General features: G+C 41.4%; 1 protein-coding gene across 1 annotated transcript in view; it reads right to left on the bottom strand.

Moving 5' to 3' along the window:
- Positions 1-10,891, bottom strand: part of LOC111861524 (lachesin) — a gene marked incomplete at both ends in the record, with an annotated part of 146,896 nt that extends 136,005 nt beyond the window's left edge. Inside the window, 1 exon segment of the mRNA XM_023846173.2 lies at positions 10,684-10,891. Coding sequence (XP_023701941.2) covers positions 10,684-10,891 — 208 coding nt within the window.
- Positions 10,892-19,008: the final 8,117 nt, after the last annotated feature.

Below are 19,008 nucleotides of genomic sequence, written 5' to 3'. Positions count from 1 at the left end.
GTAGTGTGACAGAAAATAAAAGACGTGTTGTGTGGTCGGTAAAATTAACTCTAATATTGATATATATATATATGAGACAGACTGATAATTTCGTAAGTTCTGAAAGATTTAGGAAGTTTTTGAATGAAAGTGTGATCATACGATCAATGTTATATACAGATGGTTGGTGAAAACGGTATGAAATCTAAAATAAATTGAAGGTGCATACGCTGGAGATGCTAAAGAACATGCATAAAAACCAAAAGCTGCATAAAATAATTTGGATGGACAATTTTAAGGAAGAAGGCCGCCTGGGAGGAGTAATTCTTACAATATAAATAAGCTTAAGTAAATATTATGTGAAATTATAAGACAAAATTTTAAACTTCTACAGCATACACAGAGTGCCTGTTCTACGTATATTCGTTAACTACAAATTTGTATTTGACTAACACCGTCCTGAACGCAAGAAACATATGAAATATAAAGTGTGATACGAGACGGTTTGTACAAGTACATATGCACGTAGCCTGGATGTATGTGTTATAGCATGTAGACCCGTTACTGGGCAACGACCGCGAGATAAGGAAATATACAAGAACCGTTGCTGAGTAACGACTTAGCAAACAAACATGTTACCATGGAAACGATTGAACAAGAACAATGGGAATTCGTGTTTTCTTCGCAGTCGATGCCTAGAGATTATAAGCGGGACAAGTTTCAGCTGCAGTTAGTTAAGAGAAGAGTAGGGGGTTGGTGTAAGATGGCCGCCAGCCTGGGAGTTAGCCATTTGGGGCAATGAGTCAGTTGTGGAATATTAGCCAGCCTGTAAGGACGTTTGCAGACGACAATGTTAGGATCCGTTACCAGGAAACGACTAATAAAGACATAGAATAATTTATGTGTACTGAAGTTACAGCGATCTTTAGAGTGTGTAAACCAGCGAGGCTGTCATAGCTACTTGTAGTTGGGAGTTGTGTGCATAAGTGGTCAATAAATCTAATCACCAATCAAAAGCTAGTCTATACACGTACACGTGACAGTATGTTATTTGACTATATGTGTATGAAAGTAACAGTGGTTTGCACATACATAGATATTTTCGAAAATGTACCATATGGAGGTCTAAAATGTAATTTATTTCACAATTCTAATGGAGAAAATTAAGAAAGGGATATAGGAAGGAAAGAATGTGGGAAATTCGTGAAATCACGAAATAAAGTATACGCCACCAAACTTTAATGCAGTTCTTCACTGGTATAAAATATTAATCGCATTAACAGGTGAAACATATGCCACACTTACAGTTATACACGCATTCAGTAAGGTAAAGAATGTAAATTTGTCCCTCTGCTTAACCAATTAAAAACTACGCCATGAAGACGTATGAGAAGTAGATTTACAATTCCACGATTTTTACCTAGGCAATAGTTGGAAATGAGAAGTCTGCTTCACGCCCCGGCCGCTTTACCCCCGATGTCCATTGGATAGGATGCTTGGTGGACCCCAGAACCAGTCTGGTTGACGCGGAAAGGAGAAAATTCTTGTCACCTCTGGCACTCGAATTCCGACCCCTCTTGTCTTTCGGCCCGTAGTCAGTGGCTATACCGACTACGCTATTCCGGTTCAATTATTATTGTAAAAATAATATCATTATTTGTCCTGCAAACGTTAGAGTAAATCTGTAACAAGTGGTCCAATTAGGAACAAAATCAAATTTGAACGACAAATATTTAAAATGTCCTGAAATATTAAACTGAATGCAAATCTGAAAAAATGTTCTCGGCTTTTGAGTAATTCCACCTACATGCGTGCGGGCGGAGAGACAATGAGACGTTTCGGGAAGGTACAGCTGCTAACGCTTTTCCGGAAATTGCACTCGAAAGGCTTATAGCATGATACAAACTCATTTTATTTAGCAGAAATACTAATTTCATTATAGCACATGGAGCAGGTAATTTGTTTCAGATGGACCGCATGTCATTTAACAATGCTCTATCAACTTCATACTTATTAACCGACAAGTACTATTAAGGCATGATTTCATCTGGCAAACCTGAAAGGAATCGAATAATATGTGCTAGGCAGGACTGAGGAAAACAAAGAACTCCTGTCAATATTGCCGATGTCACAGACGATAAACCTGATATATATCGGATAGGTCTGCAAGATGGAATCTTTTGGCTTGGGAAAACTTCCTGTGTAGTTTCGTTTAGTGTTCATGTCTTATTTAAAATAAACAGCTACAGAAAATGATGCAATGAAAATCAAAAGTTTCATCTTTGTTTCAACATTTTCTAATCATGGCAGACGGCCACCTACTCAGTGACAACTACTGGCACTCTCTCAGGAGGTAAAGCAGCCGGGGGAAGGGGGAAGCTGATCACCCACGCTCATCTAGTGCTGAAGTTAAGAGCTCATGCTCACCCACACGTCTTAATTGCCTAATGCGTAATTAAGCAGAACAACATTACATTTACAATTTAATTGCTTGAATTTATCCTATCGGGGATAAGGCAACTTTGATGTTTAAAAAGATCGAAACCCGGTTCCTCGGTGTCCAGTCTTTAACATAACCATTATACTGACTGAGTTATTTGGGACAAATTATTTTTAAATAGTAAAGATATAAATTTACATTTATGAGGAACTTTGTGGAAATGAAACATATGGTTCCGTCTCTGCAACATTAAAGCATGATACACAAGTAGAGCACATCACAGGATGACTTATGATATTTAAGACGTTTCGCTTTGCAGACAACATACAATGTTGAGAACCCAATTAGAACATCAAACAGCTCTCGTTCTGTACGTACGCAGTATTTCACTATTCTCTATCAAGTTACAATTTATTGTGTACAGTCCTTTTCCTTTCTGCTTGTCCATATATATTGATTTAATTGGTACGTCAGAATGAAACGTTCTTTAGTTTGGGTTTAAAGGCAATAATGCCACGTTCCCATCTCGTTACCCATCCTGCCAGACTATAAACAACACAAATAAATCGTTTCGCATTGTGCTGCCTAGTATTAGGTAGACAACATCGTTCTTCCATTGTTACAAAGAAAAGACAAGTTCTACGCAGATAAAGCAGGTAAATTGCAGTTTTCATTTTTCCTCCTGTTGTGAGGCTGAACGTTTATGACAACAGCCTGGTATCATTATCAGAGAATTTCGTACGAACAGTGACCTCTGTGTAGGTAAAAAATAAATGATGGCTCGTTAGATGAAGTTACTTTGTGACATTAGGAGCTGATGCAGGTCACCTCAGAGCAGGTATTATTTATTTTTATTGGAAGATTCGAGCAAAATCTGGACAATGGCGGCTAACGTCCAAACATACTCTACTAACGATCCCTCTTGCGACTCGTAAACAGTGTCTGGTGATCGTGGAGGTCAATACCCACAGAATGAGTGGGACGAAGTTTGTCGTCTGGCTACCTAACGAAGTCACTGCCAGACAATCTAGGAAAACGACTGAGATAACAAACAAATAATACACAATCTGAATAACTGACTTACTAACGGTCAATGTGAATAACTGCTCTAATGGCTAAGACATTAAAAGACTATAGAATCTGCCCAGCAAATCAATGACACAACTTTACCTCAGTGTTCATTATGGTTCGGTAATTGTCCTTTAGTTTGTTTTTCTGAGAAAAATGTGGCAAAACATTTTTGCTATATTTTTCGTAAGATGAGTAGCTATTTTATGGGGAGAAATATAATATTTGCGTAAGAGTATTATAAATTTTCGGACACTTTCTGGTCCCTACGATTAATCTTTTCTTCTCGGTCCGGACGCAACATTCACCTTTATTCAGATATCGGAAATGCGTCAGGCACAGGCCTGCTTCTCTGCGAGCAGGCAACGAGGTTCCTGAGTTTCACCGTCATCCGTCAATTAACGGTGATAGACCAATGGTCAAACAAGGAAGTACCTTACAATCTAATCAGAGATATTTCATAATTAAAAATCTTCGATAATTATTTATATGTTACCTGGAATCGTCCATTTACTAATATTAAAAATAGATAGCTTTTCCTGCTGTAGAGAGAACGGGGCGGAAACAAGTGAGCTGTGCCACAGAGAAGGTTTCGCCGGACAGACGATTCCTCACCTGTGATGTGACACTGACATTACGTAACAAATAATAGAAAGTAACTACCTCCATAGCCGGTCACGGTAGCCGAGCGGTCTAAGGCATGCACTGTCTTCGCTCGCTTGGAAGCCGGGATCGTGGTTTCGAATCCCACTCAGGGCATGGATGTTTGTGTACGTTTTTCTGTGTTTGTGTACAGGTAGAGGCCTTGCAATGAGCTGAACACCCGCCCAAGGAGTCCTACTGTATGTCTAAGATCTAGTAAAGCGAAGTGAAACGGAGAGTTTCATGGAGGTAGGCCCAGGCTCAAATGAGGGTCGTAGCGCCAATGAAAAAAAATAATACTTCCATATCAAATTAGTGTCATTTTTATCTGCACGTAAAATTCAACGATCAAGCCCCAACTTTGGTGAGAGTTCTTACCGGCAAAAGGCTTGTGACCTCTATGTTCGATTAAGATGAGTTCTTGGTCAATTACCTGGCCAACCAACTTGCAAATTGTCCGTGTAACTAGTTAACTGGCCGGTCACAGTAGCCGAGAGGTCTAAGGCATGTACTGTCTTCGCTCGCTTTGAAACAGGGATCGTGGGTTTGAATCCCACTCAGGGCATTGATGTTAAGTTTGTGTGTTTGCGTTTTTCTGTGTTTGTATACAGGTAGAGGCCTTGCGACGAGCTGATCACCCGCTCAAGGAGTACTACCGAATGTGTAAGATCCAGAAAAAATCGAAGTGAACCGAGAAGTTCATGGAGGTAGGCCTAGGCCTACTGGGAACCAGGAAAAAAAAACTAGTTAACTGTCCACCTGACTAGATACATAACTAGCAAATTAAACAAACATCTAATCACGGATTAATAAACCAAGTGAGGATCTAATTTAGTATCTAGGACATGAGGTTCTCACAACTTGTTAAGGGTCATGCATTCTTGGATATAACGTCATATAATCTTTTGAAAGTCAACCGACATTTCGGAGGAAAATTTTGCGTCCATCTTCAGGCTTTAAAAATGTGCAAAGCAAGAAAGAAGCATGAAGCTAAACGTCAAATTACTTTCAACGCGTTACATCCCACAAAACATAACTCATCGCAGCTTACTATCTGTTATTGGCCAAGTGACTGATCAACTAATTAAGATACTTAGTAGCTTACTTAAAGCTATCAAGTGAATATGCTTACTAACTTGGCACACGAGTAACCAGATAAGTAACGAAACGGCTATCGAGCCAACTTGGTTTACAAGCAAAAAACAAAGAGGCTCTGAGGATTTTGTGAAGGTATACAAGCAGTCTGCTTGTACCGGTTCTCACCATCTCTTCGCTTGCCGATTTTCTTATTTTTTCTTTCTATCCTGAAGATGGAGACGATACGTTCCTCCGAAACGTCGGTTAACACCACATCTACACGGTGCAACACCCCAGAAGACTGTTTCTTCATACGATACATATCTTGACAACGTGAAGAGCAAGAATAAGCTTTGTTTTTATGTGCCTTAGTCTTTTCGGCTAGCAATTTACTCAGTAGAGTATTCTTTCGACTTATTATGCGCTTCCAAAAATTATTTGATGTCAGAAGACTGACATTAAAAATGAAAGATCAACCATATCAACCGAACTAAGCCTGCCGTCTCTGAAACAACGAAACACAAACTAACGTTCATTACTGCAGTGATGAATCGTTTAGATGGTGAAAACTGTCGTTCTAGTGGATTATAAACAAAAATTAATAGACAAAAAACGAATATTACTTAACAAATAACACGATACAGGACACTAAAAAAAAGTTGACATAAATTACCTCTTTGTGCATTCGATCAATAACATTAACTTCAGTTATATCGCTGAGAAACACTTATTTTCAGTAGAATTATATAATACACATCGGCTTATCCTTCCTCATAATCGCTTTCCGGATGATGCATAATTTATTGAGAAAGATAGTTCTTCTGACGTCAGACAGACCAGACAACAAATGATAACTGGAGAAGCTGCTCAAGAACATGGCCATAATATTTTTGAGTATGATACAGGATGGTCAACGTGTTCGTGCGCAGCGATTGCATCGAGGCAAACAGCAAGCGGTTCCCATTTGACTGCAGGATAACTCCGCACCGGATAACAGACTGAGATGAAGGTATTTATGAGAAACGAATTTCTCATAGAGGAAAATATGAAGACAACTCTCTTCTGGGCTGTGACGCCGTGTAGTCTCGTAAAATTTTACTTGCTTTTCTGAGGCACGTACTGGCCGCATCATAGCTCAACCGGTTAGTCGCTGGCTTCCCACCGCGGCGGCCCGGGTTCCATCCCGGGTCTGGTCAAGTGGGATTTGTGGTGAACAAAATGGCGCTGAGGCATCTAATCTTCATTCCACCAATTGCCCCACAATCACCCTCACCTATCATCTGGGGCTGGTACAATAGGCCAGAAGTGGCCGCAGTACAAGGGACTTAGTCTCACCCCACTAGCAATAAAAATAATAGGAACGAACTGCTTCCATTTTCAAAATCGAGATTATGTCAATCAAGCAGTCCGAAACGTAGGTAAATTTCTACCAGGCCAGATGGCGTAAAACCCCGAGATGACCGTGCCCATCATAGTCTGTCACTGTTACACTCGTGACAACTTCGGAACAAATGTCGTATTTCTAGCTGTGCCTATGCGCCACAAGAAACTTACACTTAGTAAATCCAGGCTTAATTTGCCTGCCTTTCAAGTATGTTTAAGTTTATGTTACTACAGATGTGCATGATAAATCTCAAAAACTTTTCAACTTTATTAACTTTAATCCTGTGTTAATAGAGAAATATTTTTAGGCAGCAATTAATTATGCGGGATATTTTTATGTCAGTAACAAGTCACAGATCCGCTGTCTTTACCAGCAGATATCTTTGCTTGGCTGGTATATGTGGTATATGAGGCGGCAAGGGTTCGATTCCGGGTGTGGTCAAGTGGGATCTGTGGTGGACAAAGTGACGCTGGGGCAGGTTTTCTCCTAGTACTTAGGTTTCCCCTGCCAAACTTCATTCCACCAATTGCTCCACAATCACCCTCACCTATCATCTGGGGCTGGTACAATAGTCCAGAATTTGCTACAGTACAAGGGACCTAGTCCCACCCCACTAGCAATAAAGAAAATGCATTGCTTTCAATCGACTTCCGGTATGAGCTTCTTAGTTCAGTTTTTTGTTTTTAGTCTCTTGGGGTGGGGTGAAACTGAGTCCACTTAGTACGTCAGCCACTAACTGGCCTATTGTACCAGCCCCGGATGGTAGATGAATGTGGAGCATTTGGTAGAATGAGAATTGGCAGGGGAAGCCGAAGTACTGGGAGAAAACCTGTCCCAGTGTCACTTTGTCCATTACAAATCCTGACCTTGGCTCGAACCCTGGCCGACGCTGTGGGAAGTCGGCAACTAATCGCCTTATCTATGGCAAGTCCTTATGTGATCGCCTTAGAATAACTGGTTAAGTCATCATCCAGATTACTGAATTTTATCCAGTTCCAAGAACATCGGGGAAAAAAATCTGTTACAAATTATTGTAAATACATTTACGTACACAAACACAATATTCACTCCTTTCATAAACTAAACTCCATTACCTGCTCTTAACTCCAGACGTAGTTACAAGAAGCCCTTACAAAATATACACTGGACTTAAGCCTCGTCAGGGGCTGCGAGACAGAAGCAAAAATTTACTGTTTTGTCTATCAAAATCTCTGACACGGTATGCCAACACGATCATCCTTCTGACCTCCAAAATTTTCTGCAAACTTCTATATTATTTCAGCCCCGGAGATCTCCGTCTGTTACCTACATCAACTGAGATCAGTGTTAAACTTTTCATAAATTGCCAATGAAATGAAAGTTATACAAACAATACTTAAAGAACTAGTGAAAATGATGGAATAAAATTAGTTCTCTTAAAAATGTATTTTACTTAACTGTGTTGTCAGATAAATTCTTAACCCTTCAAGGCCAATTGATTCTATAAGTATCATCTGATTTAACATATTGAAACTCTGTATTCGGCCCACAAAATATGTTTGTATGTAAAGTATGGTTCTCAAAATAAACAGCTAGTGTTTCCCTACACAGCATTAACCGGTTGGGCTTTGTAGTCGAGACGTGATGCGTTTCCGGTGAGTTACGACCTAAACGGTTGGATATGCCTCGGAAGAAATTCAGTCTTTGAAGTTTTCATGCGGTGATTATATTTATTGAATGTAAAGTCGTCAACATTTCGGTATGAAGTAAATGCTAAGTAACAGAGAGCCTAGAAATGATATCTGATCGACAAATAAATCCTGTTGTCAATATCTGGCATTATTCTTTAAGGTCTATACAAAGGGCAATTCCTTCTTGGTCGGTTTAGGTGTTGAATGCCCAGCAACATTAAAGGAATTAGTTGGAACACATTGGAACTTCTTAAAAGAATTTAAATGAAGCAGGTATCATTTGTATTAAAGGCGAAATTGATTTATAGATCTCTGTACTGAAATATATTTTTATTAAGAGATTCTAAACCCCGGATTGGGGTCTAAAAATGTAAAGATTTAATTATACAAAACTATATTTTTGCTTGAAGAATGTCGTCTTCTGGGATGTGGCGCTGTGTACATATGGTGTAAATCGACGTTTCGGAGGAAGGTATCGCCTACATATTCAGGCTATAAAAATTCAGCTAGAGCAGTCTGCAAACCACCTGTTCACGCTGGTTCCTCGCTCGCGGATTTTTCCTTTTTGTACACTGAAGATGGAGGCAATACGCTCCTCCGAAACATCGGTTTACACTATATTTACACGGCGCTACATCCCAGAAGAAGGCATTCTTCATAGACACAGCCGTGAAACCTCAAATCTAATACAATTTTTGTTGTTTCGTTGATGGGTATGGGACGTTGTCTCCCATCCTAAGCGAAGATCTCGGAATGAGGCTGTTTGAGAACAGGGTGCTGGGGAGACTATTTGGGCCCAGAGAGGAAATAATGGGAGGAGTTTCATAATATGCATTCTCAAATGAAACATTATGAGAGTGTTCAGATGAAGAAGGTTGCATCAACGTTAATATTCTCGACACTGACAGCCTCGTTACATAACAATCTTGCAAGACAGTAAGGGTGGGCGAGGCAAATAGGGAACATTACATTACAAATGCACATAATATTTTGGTCGGAAAATCTGAATGGATTAAGCCATTTTGCAGACCCATGGGACTAGCATACTGTATACTACATCCAACACGGAAACAAGGTTGCGTTATCGACAAGTGGTGACGTAGACCATTAAGCCTACGTCGTCATTAGAAAAAATATATTTTCAACGTACATCCGATATTCATGCGTCGGCGAGAAATTCAAACATAATTACAGGAAATTTCTTCTTTGAGCTTCCCTACAGGAAGCATTGCATATCCTGGTCCGTAGAAAACATCGACTTTAGTATAATATTAAAACTGATATTAAGTAAATAGGGTTTAATGTGTGGGATGGATTCATCTGGATAAGGTCCAGTGGCGGGATGCAGAAACTACGGTAACAAACTTTCAGGTCTCATAAGAATCGGCCTCTTGGCTAGCTAAGCAACTCTCATTCTCTTATGACATATTCTGCTCTATGGAGTTCAATTTCTAACTTCCCACCCTCCACTGTCTCCATTAAATAATATTATATTGTTTGACGTTAACTTCGTGCAACCAGCATCCATACGACGATTGCATTTAGAATTTTTCTAAAACGAGATTTGCGCCGTAAATAATATTTAGGTATTACATGAAAGTTACATGAGGACAATAACAAAACAAAGAACTCCTTGATTTCAGTCCGCAAGTGAGCCATACCGACCGAGCGACCGCCGCTTGTCGGCGAAGTTTAATGCCAATTTTTGCATATAGAGGGTGTCGCGTGGTCAGCGCAACGAATCCCCACGGCCGTTAATTTCTGATTTCTAGACCGGAGCCGCTATTTCATTGAAATAGCTCCTCAATTATCATCACGAGGCTGAGTGGGCCTTGTTCCAGACCCACTTCTCCGAAAAAGTCTGTAGCCAGGAACGCTGACCACTAGACCACAGATGCGGTCCAACAGATGTTGGAATTAATAGGAGAAGAAATTGTGTACCCTGTTCTTTGAGTAAGTCACGGGCACTAGTCATAAATACAATAAAAGAGCAGACGGAAATGTCCTTACAATAGGAGGATCCCGTGAATTATCGGACTTGAACCTCTGACCACAATTTCGGACTATGACCTCCCGAGATGCAACGCCTTACAATCATAAAATCTCCGAAATAAATTTCTACCTTCGCCAGTAAGTGTGAACGTTTATCTAACCAATAATATCGCGATTAAAAGTTTATCGCCGTGAAAACCTTAACCCTCACTCAGACAGAAATTCCTTCCCTCGCTGGATTCGATTGTGTTCTGTCACTTCCATTGCTGTTCATAACTTGGCGAATAAAATCCCGAGCGTGATTACAGCCTCGTCGCTACTATGATTCCTTCATTTGACGAAACGTCTGAGGTTTCTTTCTAACCAGTATTCATCGCTTACTCAACATCGCAAAGAAAAGCTCAGAGCTGTGAAAGCAGTCAGGTACTCACCGTGCACGTCAACGCAGACCACTTGCTTCTTCATGATACTGGTGTTGATCTGACACATGTAGCAACCACGGTCGGACTCCTTCACTTGACGGATGTGCAGCTGCCACGTGCGGTGATTGTCGTGTGTCACGCTGATCCGTGAATTCTGCGTCACGACCTTGTTGTGAAGGCTCAGGACTGTCTGGTCCTCCGCCTTGAGCCACCCCACCTGCAACGGAAGTGGCGGATATCATACCTGAACTTCCATCTCTACTCTACTTTCATCGTCGCTCGATAGATTCTGATTAAATTTCTTACTGGAAGTCTATAATGTTTTGGTTTATTTCACGACAGTGTCAGTTTACAGTCTATACAGCTTCGAATGGTGGCTTATTTGATGAAATGAAAAGAATTTGGAAGAAAACGGTCGTGATCTCAATATTTTCCAGGAAGAACTGAGGAAAACGCGAGAGATTACTCAGAACAGCTGTGCCCAGGCCAAAATACGAACCGCACACGTCTGCAGCGTCACCAATACACAAACCTGCGCAGTGGAAGTCGACATTCGAAGTTGTTACACAGAGTTAATTTATGAAAATTTCGGGGGTGCCGAAAACTGAAAGCATTACGAGGTTGGAGGTTCTTACAGTGGCGACTATGAGAATACTGTGTTCTTGGTTCTTAGCAGTGCACTGTGACCGATGTCCACTTCACCGAACTTAACAGTTTACAGCCGTATAATCGTACTTTTCGGTATAAGGGCTTCTATAAAGAAGGAAATTGCTTAAAGTGGCAAACCAGAGTGCAAAAAAAAATTATTTCAAAGGAAGATATATCGTTTTAACACTTTCTTTGCTCTCTGGAACATGTCTGAGTAAGTTCCCGTTGCAAATGAGGAAGGATTAAGCGTGAGTTTCGACATACTCGTAATATGAGTTCAGTATTTGAAAACGTCATTCAGAAGAGTGATAACGAACTAAAAATAGAAATAGAAAATATCTCAGACGCGTTCTCGTCGGTAACAGTTCGATATATGCCCGTAATTTTCGGTTTGAATTCGTATTTTACGAATTTAGGCGTAACTGACAATTATGATGGCATTTATATTTATGCAGCGTCGGGTCTTAATATGATGATTAACAGTAAATCTTGAAGATTGTGGAAGGAAACTTTCTAGATGTAGTTGGAGTCATTTTGTTCAAGGGACCGGGAAAACAACGAAATACTTACCAGGAGAGCCTACGTCCCTGTAGGGATTTAGACAGGACACTTCACTGACAGGGTCAAAACTTCTGTCGGTTTCGATTTGTGTCACTCTCCTAAATAAATACCTACATTATGTTCGTGTTATGGTCATAGTAACTGACTTGCAATTATGAGTAATAACAGCCTCTTACATATAATTCTTTGGCGGTGATTTCGTGTGATCACCAGCTACTATTCATTTTAATCGTAACGTATATCACTCATTAAAGGAGCTAAGCCCTTCTGGAGAAGCCGCCAACTGTGCAGCCACTCAAGAATTTCCAAGCGTTTTATGGAACCCGACGGTTCATTACCGTGTACACAAGGGTCCTCCACTAGTCCCTATCCTGGGACAGATCGATGCAATCCATACCATCCCATCCTATCCCTCTAAGATTCATTTTAATATTGTCCACCCACCTACAACTTTGTCTTCCCAATGGTCTCTTTCCTTCTGACTTTCCCACCAATATCCTACATGCATTCCTGTTCTTCCCATTCTTGCTATATGTCCTGCCAATCGTAACATGTATAGTGTAAGATATTACACATGTTATACTATATGTGTTAATCCATTTTCTGCCTGAAACGAAACGGGTTTCAGTTCCATTGCAAAAGGTTTTACTGTATATTGAGGATGGAATAAGCAACATCGGTGCTACTATATATTTTATCGAGGCAAAACAATACACAGTACACTGGTATTGTTCTTCATGTCATTATATTTTGTTGCATCAAGAAAAGTAAACCCAATCCCTCAAGGCGGTAGCGGTCTTGCAAGCAGCTCATCCCCTGTCCAAGGAGTCCTACCGACTGTGTAGAAAAATCAAGAAAGTGAAAAGTGACCAAAGTCCAACGAAGGGCTGTAGAGCCATATATAGATAATCGTACAATTCTCTAGGGACAGAGACCCTTAATACATTCATCAGACTTTACGTTAGTTACAATCCAATAGCTGACGGTGGGGTAACGTTAATCGCTCATTCCTGATCGACTCTAAAGGATGAAGGACAACAAAACATTCAGAAATTCCTAGGGTAGCCAGTCAGTGAGTCTCCCATCCGAACGTCGAGTGCAGGACGCTGATCAGCTACTCCCAGCTGCAGTTACCTCTTCTCATACTGCAGAAGCACAAAGAACCTTCCCCTGCTCTCATTCATAAGGCGAGGAACTGGTGTAAAATGATCTATCTGCTTCTTCTACTGCATCAGAAAGTTGGTGTGTCCTCTGAATTCTGCGTGGAAGCGAAAGCGCGCAGGCTCAAGGGAACACAAGCATCGACAGTGGCGCTGCCTATCGCCAGAGGTAGACGTTTATGGAATCGTCGTCCGGCAAATGACCCCTGAATCGTAATGCTACTCGTTTACACACAAAGCTTTGAGTAAGCAAACCAAGTACCCAAGCTAATTCCACTTTTGGATGGAAGGCAGGGTAAGAATATGAGTGACTGTGAGTTTAATTAGGCGATGATAGCTCATAAATTAACACTTTCGAAAAGGAGTGTGCTCCATAATGTAGTATGCGCAAATACCACAGGCGCTATTTCTAGTTTATTAAGCTTACAATTGGGAATAATTAAACTAAAACTAGTGGAAATTTCTCATATCGACTTTCAACAAGGATTTTATGGAATATATGGAAAGGTCCATTTAGAGCGTTATGTAAAGCAGGCTTTATTGTGATATAATTTGTTTGAAAACGGAATAGTCGGGTAAAGTGCAGTGCAAACTTCCCCACACTCAGTTTTAACACAGTTTGTGGAGGGGTGAACAAAATATTTGGAAGCTCTATTTATGTTCATATGTAAGCGCGGATTTATTACAATCAGTATGACTGAAAATCAGGGCTGCCAACTTAATACTGAAGAAATTACCATACAGAATTTTAAGAAAATCTCTTCGACTGGTTAGGCCACGATACTCGGTGACAGTTGGAAGTGTCCGTGGAAAGACAGACAGACACATATGGCCTCCACGTTACGCCTTCTTCTTCTAATTTGTAAAGAAAGCATAAAGGAGCTAAGAAATTAATTAAAAAGATGAAGGTATTATAGCAGTAAAATAGTAAAACAGAAAATTTGGCTTCGTGGATATTTGAACTGTAGAATTTTACGATGATGTGTGTTCGGATTATTGTGAAGGCATATGAAGCTACATTCTGCACAGCTCAAACAAATTTGCTTGAATATCTTCGACAAGTTCAAGTAAAACATGGAAATGAAGTTCTCCAGGAAGGCAGAAATCTCGGTCGATCTTGAGGACGAAGTGTTCAGCTGGCGGGGAAAATATTCGTGGTCTTGAGAAAACCCGATTAAATGATGCAGACAAGCCAATGATACAGAAAGGACTTCGGCTGAGAACGGGAAGCGAGGGACGACACAGGCTGGCACTGACACGTGGTCGGCGAACAAGGAGAGAATACCGAAGCCTATGTCAGTGGCAGTATCGTGACACTTCCTGCAAGCATGTTGCGAACCTCTGCCGATCACAGTAGCCGCCCAGTCTAAGGCATGAACCGTCTTCGCGCGCTCAGACACTGGGATCTTGGGTTTGAATCCCATTTGAGCCATGGATGTCTGTGTGCCTTCATTCTGTTTGTGCTGTTCTCTCTGCGGGTAATGGCATTGTGACAGTCTCAACCCCCGGTCCAAGGAGTCTTACGACTGTGTAAAAGATCAAGAAACTGAAAAAGCGGCCAAGGCCCAACGAAGGGCTCTAGTGCCATAGATTTATATAAGGTAGATAGACAGACACAGATAGATAGATGTAGCAAACCTCTAACTGCCCATCATGTAACCGAACTTTTTTTTTCCTTGGCACTACAGCCCCAGTGGACCTAGGCCTACCTCCATGAACTTCTCCGTTCACTTCGGTTTTTCTAGATCTTACATATTCGGTAAGACTCCTCGGGCGGGTGATCAGCTCGTAACAAGGTCTCTACCTGTACAAAAACACAGAAAAACGGACACACACAAACTAAATATCCATGCCCTGAGTGGGATTCGAACCCACGATCCCGGTTTCCAAGCGAGCCAAGACAGTACATGCCTTAGGGCGCTCGACTACCGTGACCGGCTGTAATCGAACTTAAGACTAACCAAATGTGGTGATACTGTGCTATTGTTTTAAGTGCAGAAGCAGACCGTCTTTTCTGTACGGTATAGCATTAAGCTTGTGTGAATGTGTGTGTTTTATTCATCATTTAGATGATACATTTAACCATTATCGCAGTATGACTCCTACGTTCTCTCTTCCTTCTGCAGGAGTGAGTTTCTGCAGTGTGTTCATGTTCTGTAACATATGTGTTCTCTGAAGTAACTCTTAACTCCCCCAGTCTCGTGAGGGTAGACTCGCCAGTTGCGAATATTTACCCAACTCCCTTCTACTCTTCCCCACTCACTCCGTAAGGGAGGGATCACTCCGGCCTATCGCCTGGCTAGAGAATATGGCGCCGTTACTTCTTCACTTGTTCATCTGAAGGGCTCAGGATGATAGTGTCGTAATTTTCAGCATTCTGTTGCCGTGAATAATATTCTAGCTCAGTGACTCTAAACTTTCCTCACTCTCCATCCGGCCAGTCATTTTCTTCAGTATACTCATCACAGTAAATTCAGAGAGTCTCTCTTCCTAATAAAAAATTTTGTTAAAATTTGTACATTTTATACCACTCTCAAGATTACTGTAATTATAACATATAAAATTAATTCTTGATTCGTGATTGCTAGTAGTTATCTGATAACACTTATTTTTATCTTCGAGATTTCACGTTCCAGGCAGCCAAGCGTTAGGGCCCCCATACACACACAGTTTGGCTTCCAGTCCGGCCTGCACAGTTGAAGACTGAAAGCAAAACTGACGTGTGTGGTGCGGCCGGCCGGCCAATCGTTTGGACTGTTGGCCTGTGGGAAACCCATCAGTCCGTCAGTTCTACCTGCAGGACCGTAGCACGTGACGTGTGTGACTCAGCATTATAGGCTGATGGTGGCATGAGGCCTGCAGCTTTATCTGCGAGTGTATGGGGAAGGAAAGAGAGGGGGTAAACTGTGAAAGTTTTGCCTGTAAGGTCGATCGGAAGGCCAAACTGTGTGTGTATGGGTGGCCTTAGGCACTGCCTGCCGTTTGAAGCACGCTAAGCATACAGCGTCTCGTAAGGGCAGGGAAAACCTGGCAGTTCGAAACTATCCCTTCACGAGCTATATTCCAAGCCGGAAAGTCGCGGGTTTCATTCCCAATAAGATCACTGGATTTTTCAATTGACTTAATTCTTCAAATTGCACTATGACCCTGGGGTCGGCTCAGCCTTTAATAGAAATGAGTACCAGAAATATTCCTGAGGGTAGAGGGCGGCCGGAACGTAAGGCTAATAACCTCGCCGCAATCTGTGAGCCAATGGTCTAGAAAATTTGGGAGCCTCGACGTCTCAGAATCCTATGGGCTATCCTGTCCCTTATCCTCATGCAAAATATTGCTCAAAGAATTTTGCCACTGTACTCACAAGCATCCTATTCTAATCCCAAACCCATAATTCATATTTCATTTCTCTGTCGAATCTACAAGACAAGCCAATTTTGATTCTATTTTCCTGAGAATGTTTATATCGAGTTCCTAGGTAATATCCTCAATTCCACTTCCTCGGACAGATCTGAACGCAAGAAGAATTTAACTGTAGATTGATTAGAACAACTACATTACCCAGTCACACTAGTCAACAAGCACATAGTAACATAAACACGAAGTTCTGGGAAGAAGTAATTGCCTCTTTTGCTTTGATAAAATATGGACCGCATAAAAACGACGCGTCCAACAGTTTTTTTTGCTTGTGTATTCGTTGCAGCGGCAACGGTTTTATCCAGCCGTTGCTCAGCAACGTTTGTGGGATGCGCGTATTGACACACAAACTGAAGAGAGGGATTTATAAAGTAAGCCGTTGAGATGAGTTTCGTTTAGACCAGTTCACGTATTTAAGAGTTAATTGGAGGAATACACAGACATACAGACAGCATAGTGGTGGCATAGAAAAGTAAAGGTATCTCTGTAACAGGTCGTGAGACGTCGAGGCTCCTACATTTTCTGGGAAATCAACTCACAGATGGCGGTGAGGTTGTCAGCCTTATGCGCAGGCCGTCCTTTACCGCCCAGGAAGATTCCTGGTACATATTTCTGATAGAGGCTGAGTCGACCCCAGGGCCATAGTGCGGCTGGAAGGATTAGGTTAACTGAAAACTCCAATGACCTCAGGTGAGGCATAAGCCTAATTTTATTTTTTCAAAATAAGGAAAGTGTGCTAAAAATTGTATTCTCATTTAAACGTCACACATTCAACTACGTAAGAAGCGTTATGTACATTCATGCGTCTTATATATGAGAGGGACACGGAAAAACCGAGACATTGGTGCGAGTTAGAATATTTTACTACCATTTCTATGGTCCCCGTACGCAAGTTAATGAAATATGTTATATCTCTCTCATATTTTATCGAGAAAGTGAAATTTTGTGGTGTTATCAAAACATGGCGTGTGCCATGGGTTGGGTGCCACACGTTAAGAGAATGAAAGCAGTTACTGGAAGACAGACTCGCTTACAGTAACCGTCGAGATTGTGGGAGGCAAAGATTCCTGCCTAGAGCTCACTAATACAGATTAAGTGCTCGTAACTTGCAACCTCAGTGTCACAACATAAACAGCGTCCTCTGGGAAGCTTGCACTCCCTACACCGTCCAATAAAACAGCTTTTATTATCATGGAAATGACAGTCCCCTTTAGATAGTCCAGTAACTCGCAACAAAAATAAAATAATGCATCAAGTGCAACAGTATGATGAAATTCGGGGCATGAGGTGCAACAGAGGGTAAATATATTACTGTTTACGAACGGTGTAGAAATTATATGAGTGGAACTTATGGCCTATGAGATAGACGAGTACGAGATGCTTAGAACTCCCTAGCTCTGTTTTGTTATACGTCACCACCAACGCACTTACGTAATGCAAGTGCGGAAATACATCAATCTAATACATGCACATTAAACTATATAAAAACAAAAACACAACAAACTCCGGGGCCTGTAGTCCGCTAGCGAACTATACCGACCGAGCGACCGCCGTTTGTCGGTGAAGTTAGTGCTAACTTTAGGGGATAGAAGGTGTCGCGTGGTCAACGCAGCGGATTCCCACGGCCGTGAATCTCGATTTTCTAGACCGGGACCGCTACTTTTCCATTCAAATTGCTCATCAGTTATCCTCACGAGGTTAAGTGGACCACGTTCCAGACCCACTACTTCTCAGAAAATCTGGTAGCGCAGGGAATCAAACCCGGGATCTCCGGATCCGTAGCCAGGAACTCTGGCCACTAGACCACAGAGGCGGTCCCTCGCCTATTATTAAACCTAAAGAATCATTACCGTATTCACAGGAGCCTGTCCCTGATCCTCTTACTGGGTCACACAAATCTAGTCCAAATCCTCATGTCGCGTAAGGAAATAGGGTATAGGCTGAACTTATTTGGATCACGTGAACAACGCAATGGAATTTGTACTTCTTTTGGCTTATTTTGGACTTCATCCCTCGTCTGGTATGTAAAAGACAAAAGACCACGACGTTTCGGATACTGGATCTGTCTCCGTCTTCAGGTGGGTAGGGAAGAATAAACCTACTCAGTTTGGGTCCGTTAGAAAGAGCTAGTCTCAATCACTGGACTCAGACGTCGCGGTCTTTTGTCTTTTACATACCAGACGATGGATGAAGTCCAAACCAAGCCAAAAGAAGTACAGTATACAACATCGTCAGAATCCTTTAAAGTCCATTGGAATTTGTGTCTGAGAAAGGGCCGATTTCTTGTCAAGCTGGTCGACTACTAGCATCTCAAGGACTCAGATCCATGGACTTAATTCGCTGCTTACTTAATTGATATATTTCGGGCATAAAAATTTTAGATATCGGTAAAGGTAAATTTCTGTCTGTGCTAAATCAATTCCATAAGCACGGAACCATGACGATATATGGTAGAGTGGAGGTATGGTTCTACAATTTGTAACCGAAACATTGAAATCCTTCCCCCCTCTTTTTTTTCAGTAGTTATAAAGTAGATTGTAAGAATTACTAAGAA

This window comes from Cryptotermes secundus, unplaced genomic scaffold (genome assembly GCF_002891405.2).
Source record: "Cryptotermes secundus unplaced genomic scaffold, Csec_1.0 scaffold1046, whole genome shotgun sequence".
Lineage (NCBI taxonomy): Eukaryota > Metazoa > Arthropoda > Insecta > Blattodea > Kalotermitidae > Cryptotermes > Cryptotermes secundus.
This window is presented reverse-complemented; position numbering and strand designations above follow the sequence as displayed.